At 46.2% G+C, this 6000-nt stretch overlaps 1 protein-coding gene across 1 annotated transcript in view; it reads right to left on the minus strand.

Annotated features, from left to right (window-relative positions):
* The window catches only part of MKRN2 (makorin ring finger protein 2), a 27886-nt gene extending 23450 nt beyond the window's left edge, over positions 1-4436 (minus strand). The window contains exon 1 of the mRNA XM_027042678.2: positions 4281-4436. Within this exon, the coding sequence (XP_026898479.1) occupies positions 4281-4306 (26 nt within the window). The 5' untranslated portion in view covers positions 4307-4436. The remainder of the gene's footprint in view (positions 1-4280) is intronic.
* Between the last annotated feature and the right edge of the window lie 1564 nt (positions 4437-6000).

Raw genomic sequence — 6000 nt, forward strand, 5'->3', positions numbered from 1 at the left:
AGCTCAGTCCTATTTTTGTAGCATATGTCATCATTTCCACTCCCCAGCGACAAACAGAAAACTAGTTTGAACACATCCTGCCTGTCCTTTGAAGCATCTTGTCAACTGCTTAGAGCTATCCCTCCCCATCTATGTTATACTAAGTTTAATCCAGGCCTCTCTCATACTGCACCTTGTAATGAATTTCCAACTATTCAATCTTAAGGGATGGGTCAAACCATCCCTTATATCTTCCTAGAGAGAAGGCTGAGACATGAACTGGGGTGGGGAATGGGAAGGGGGTGAGTAGTATGAAGGGGAACAGTGCATAACTGGAGACTCAGAGTAGGGAGATTTCTCGGGGGGACTCCAAAAGGGCCTGTTATCCTGGGTGACCCCAAAGGACCGTAGCTACTATATGTTGCAAAGGACAGGGGGCGCCTAGGTGGCTCAGTCAGTTAAGCGCCTGACTTCAGCTCAGGTCATCATCTCGTGGTTCATGGGTTTGAGCCCTGCATCGGGCTCTGTGCTGACAGTTCAGAACCTGGAGCCTGCTTTGGATTCTGTGTCTCGCTTTCTCTCTGCCCCTCCCCTGCTTGGGCTCTGTCACTCTCTGTCTCCCAAAAATAAATAAAACGTTAAAACAAAACAGAACAAAAAAATATGTTGCAAAGGACATCAGGTTCACTTCTAGCCACAGAATCACTAGCAGCTCTAGCTGCAGCGCAGGACTGAGCCAAACAAATTCAATTTAGTTTCTTACATGCCTTTCAATGGTGCATATCTTTAGCAAAATGCTTCTGCAAATCATATCTGAGTATATGGGTAATCTACATTCTAAGTGTCACTTTTCTTTACATTTCCTTACATATTTTCAGACTTAAATTTTATGGCTGTACAGCATGTGATAACAGATCCAGTGACAGGTAAAGGGGTTAATGCTGGGCCTGGTGGTAGGCCTGAAATAAATGTTAAGAGACGTAGGGATGAAGTATAGTGTAATAGTTAACACTGTGAAATCAGAGAGCTTGCTATATGACCATGAGCAAGTTATGTAAATCTCCAAGCTTCAATTTCCCCAACCATAATATAATAATTGTATTCCATAGACTTCTGTGATAGAGGACTCTGAGGTCTGGCTGAGACCATGCATGTAAATGCTTAGCCTACCACCCCAAAAACACTCTATGATGGTTTGCTGTTACTGTCTAATCCCTTAACTAACTCCGCGGGTTAGGCGTTACCATCTCCATTTTATAGATGAGTAAGTTGTGGCACAGGTGGTAGCAGGATCAGAATCCCGAACTGCCCAACTCCAGATTTCAAGCTCTTCTACCACTTACTGGCTGACAAGGTCCCTCATTTTTTGTGATTCCAAGCTTGATGTTCCAAGGAAACAAATTCTAGGTCTTTGCCTAGTGATGATTAAGACAAAGGAACCTCTATCATAGAAGAAAAGAAAGTGGTTACCAAGCTATCATAAAGGCCTGCACCAGGACTTAAAAAAAATTTTTTTATGATTATTCATTTTTGAAAGACAGAGAGACACAGAACACAAGCAGGGGTGGGGCGGAGAGAGAGGGGGACACAGAATCTGAAGCAGGCTCCATGCTCTGAGCTGTCAGCACAGAGCCCGACACGGGGCTCGAACTCATGAACCGCAAGATCATGACCTAAGCCGAAGTCGGATGCTCAACCAACTGAGCCACCCAGGTGCCCCCACCCCCGACTTTTTTTTTATGTTTATTCATTTGTGAAAGACAGAGAGACACAGAGCACAAGCAGGGGTGGGGCGGAGAGAGCTGCACCAGGACTTTAAAAACAGACTGGAAGACATGGGAAAATAGTTAGCAAGAAGAATCAGCAAAAATAATTCCCAGCTTGTTTGTGGATAGAGTGGCATGGGAGAAATCAGAAGAGCTGATTGACAGCACAACTGTGTGAGTAGCCATTCTTGCCATTCCAGGCAATAAACATATGGAGTGTCTTTGTCGTTAAATTTGGGAATCCTAGCATTTCAACATCCATCTCTTAGAGATGTCTGCATATCAGAATAAAGGCAAAACTTAAACTCTGTCCTGCTGCTATTCAGAATAAGCATGTACATCACATGCCACAGCCAGGAAAACAAAGCAAAAAACACTTTTCACCTTCAGATAAATCCAAAACAGCTGAGCACCCTGTTAAGGCCTGGTCTCCCAAAATAAATCCTATCTTGGACATTTCCTGTGAGTTACCAATGTCTGGAGATAAGACTTTTGTGAAGATAATACAATGTGAGAAGCTTTTCCACCATGAAACACTAATGTGAACTTGGTACTCTAGGTAATACTGCAGTTTCTTTTCATTTAAATGTGTTCTAGTTTTTTATTTGGTGACGCAGTCCTTGCGAGATTGGACTCCCTCACACCCTTTTGCAAGTAAACTTCTTTTACTTTCTATATATTTTTACGTGCATTTTCCTTACATAGACACATATGAATAGCTTTAAAAATTCCTGTAGTGAAGAAACTTTATCATTTCCCAAATTTATTTGGATGTCATCGGGTCAATGAGCGCATGGGCTCCGATGCCACACCTTGGCCACTTAGAAGCTGAATGACCTCAGGCAATCACTTCAGTGCACAGGCTTGGTTTCACAATCTGTGGAACAGTGAGGGTTGCTGGGTTACAGGCGATGTGGCCGTTAGAGCACCCAGCGCATTTTAAGGGCTCCACCAAACATCAGTACTTAAACAGAAGTGATCCCTTTCCAACATTCCAACCCACTCTTGAGTTTATATGCAACAACATCCTGCAGGATGCCCCTGTTAAATTAAATTAAATTAAAGCTTTCAGGTTAGGCCATCTCAGTGCAGAAGGAAAAAAAAACAAGATGATCTTGATTTAAGTTTTTGCTCCTGCATTTAGATGTGAAGTTAGGAGTAAGTTCCAAGTCCTTCTCTGTAAAACTAGATACTATAAAGAGTTAAAATTCAATTATAAAGCATTACACAAATGTGTACTCTTTTGTGGACACATCTTAAGAAGAGTAACCAAAATCTGCTTTACAATTACGCACAACGCTTGCTTCATACAAATAAAAATGAACACAAACAGGTCTCACAAAAGATATTTCTAACACAGATAACCTATTTTCTGTAGACACTGAGTGCAAATTTCTGACTACTGCTTCATATAAGCCATGGCCTTGGATAAACTGGTTGAACAGTTAATACATATTAATACTAACTGAAAACTTTTTACATAGTCCCTTCTCAATTATTCATGCTAATTAAGAAGTAACAACATAGATGAGAATTTAATAAACTGTTCATTACATAATCAAACTATACAACTGATTTTGGGGGGCAATGTTTCCCACACACTGAAACCAGTTATTAAAATTTGTACTGTCCAAGTATCAGGACAACAAGACTAGGAACCCAGGATTGGTAAGCCACAAGTTCACCAAGGAACGAGGGTGTTACACAACCAAGCTCTTTCTGCTTCACAGGAGCAGTCGCAGTGTAGCATCCGGTTTCGAATTTTCTACGCCATCCATCCATTACCGTTGTACTTCTCCACATAAATGGGTGTCTCAGTAAGAGTGTCACTTAATCTCTTTCAATCTGAATTTCCTGTATTGTAAAATGGGAATTATATCTTCCTGGCAGTGTTATTGTGAAGTCTAGTGACAATGAATATAGAGCACTTGGAAATATGCGAAGCACTTCACCAACTTTCAGTAAATACTACCCGACATTTTTATTTCCCCCGCACAATTCTTATTTGCTGAGTCTGTAAATTTAGGCCGCAGAGATCTTCAAACTCTTGGGAAACGAAGACCCCTTTCGGGACCCCAGCTCGTTCTAGGCCCTGATTATAGATCAATAACCTATTCCTGTGTGGTATCCCCACTGGCAAACGATCACTTAGCGTCTCTTTACCCAATTCCAAATCTCCTTTTCCAGCTAAACTCCAAGTTCCAAGGGCTCCACCCCCACCCTCAGGCCTCAGCGACCTGCACGGCCCTGGCTAGCTCGTCCTTCCAGCTCACAGGCCCCGGCGCTGGCCTGACCTGGGGTCTCATCCCAAACACATAGCCACACACACGCCAAGTGGCGGTTCCCGCCGCAGCCCGAGCTCCGCCCAGGAAAGCCCGACCGCCAACAGCTGAGCAACTTTTCAAGAAACCGCTCAGCCTCAGTTTCCCTGGTAGTGGGGCTGGGGTGCACCAGCCGCCAAGGGGCCGGAGCGGGGGCTTGGGGGGGCGAAGGGAAAGCGAAGTGGCCCGCTACTCCTGGACCCCCCGCACTAACCTGCAAGTGACTTGCTTGGTGCTCATGGTGGCCGGGCTTGAGGGCCCTTGTCACGCCACCGTCTCTCGCTCTCGCCGCCGTCGTCGTCGCCTCGGCCCTGCCCATCCCGCGCGGCCGCGTCACGCCGGCGTACACCGCCCCTTCCGTGTGGCATCTCTGTAGCGCCGGCCGGAAACCTCACCGCCGTCATAATTGGTTCCGCCTGAGGGCTGAGGCTGGGCGACCTCCCATCCAAGATCTCCGGGTCAGGCATTTGCGAGCCTCCCGGTCCCCAAGCGGGCCTGGTTGGGGACCTACTCTTCCCAGTCTTATTCCTGTTGTCGGTTTCTACCGGCTTGCCCTGTGTCGGGCCCTTAGAAACGCCTTACACCTCAGGAGGCCAAGCTCCCACCCCTCCAGAGCGCGCGTAAATTACAAATATGCCTTAGAACCCAAACTTGCACTCCCTAGACCCCCATCTCAGGCCCTGCCTCGACTGTTCCCGCCAGGCCAGACCTCGACTCCCACTTAAGGAATTCCTTAGCTCCCTCCCATTTGCTCTTTTCCAAGATATCTACTCCCACCCCAGGTTTTCCATTCCGCTCCCCCCCCCCCCCCCGCCCCCGGCTTTTCGTCTTCCGTTTCCTATGGTGGAAACCCCAAAAGATATTTGTGACACTTTCCTCTGGTTCTCTGTATCTGCAGATCCTGCTCCCACACCTCTCTCCAGTGCATCTTCTTGATGTGGACATGTTGGGGTTTCCGGAGTGAATGGTCAAGAAAGAATTCTTGAGACATCTTTGGTGCAAAAAGGGTGGTTTTATTAAAGCTTGGGGACAGGACCCATGGGCAGAAAGAGCTGCTCAAGGATCATGAGGAGTGACTATGTACCTTCAAGTTAGGAGGGAGTTAGGGATAGTGTAAGTGTCTAAGGAATTTGGAAGCAAGGTTTCCAGGACCTTGAGGGGCTAGCTATGAGGAAAAGGTCATTTCCTTCTGTCTAGTAAAACCTTAGTCATGACACCTTTTGGATGTGTATCAGTGGGCCATATGTTTGGAGGATGATTGCTAACATATACCTTGGGGGGTAGAAATAAAGGAAGTTTCCAAAGGAATATTTAGATGTTAAAGGAGACTCACAGGATCCTGGAGGAGCAGGATAATGTTAAGCTAAGATGGCCTTTTGCCCTTTGCAAAGTATTAACATCAAGGCAGTTGAGTTCCTAGAGGAAGGTTTCTTGGCCTATCTCAAGAACTTGTAAATGGGCTGTAAGTTGTAAGGAAATTTAATTTTTTTCTTTTGCTTTTGTTCTACACATCACTCTCTCCATTTCCATCCTCATGCTTCTGAAAGGGCAGGCCTATGCCCCCCCCCCCCCAACTCCATCTTGTTCTGTGTCCTTCACCTTGACCACGCCTCCTCCCCTTGAGTAACCTCCCGCTCACCTGCCTAACAGGACTCGGACCCTTCCCCAGCCAATGGGCTGAGGCCACAGTCATTACCTCACCAACTGCCCCAGGCCCCAATAAAACCTTTGTTCTTTTGAAACTCGCTCTTTCTCCCCAGTATCTCACCGCTGTGTCGGTGCAGGTAGGGGATTGAGCTCGAGGTAGGTGAATAAAGGCTCTTTGCTTTTGCATCGGACTCGGCTCCCTGGTGGTCTTTGGGGATCACGAATTGTGGGCATAACAGTTCCAGTCCAAGCAACCATTATTTCTTGTCTAGACCTGTGCCATAGCC

The sequence above is a fragment of the Acinonyx jubatus genome, chromosome A2, assembly GCF_027475565.1.
Source record: "Acinonyx jubatus isolate Ajub_Pintada_27869175 chromosome A2, VMU_Ajub_asm_v1.0, whole genome shotgun sequence".
In the NCBI taxonomy this organism is placed as follows: Eukaryota; Metazoa; Chordata; class Mammalia; order Carnivora; family Felidae; genus Acinonyx; species Acinonyx jubatus.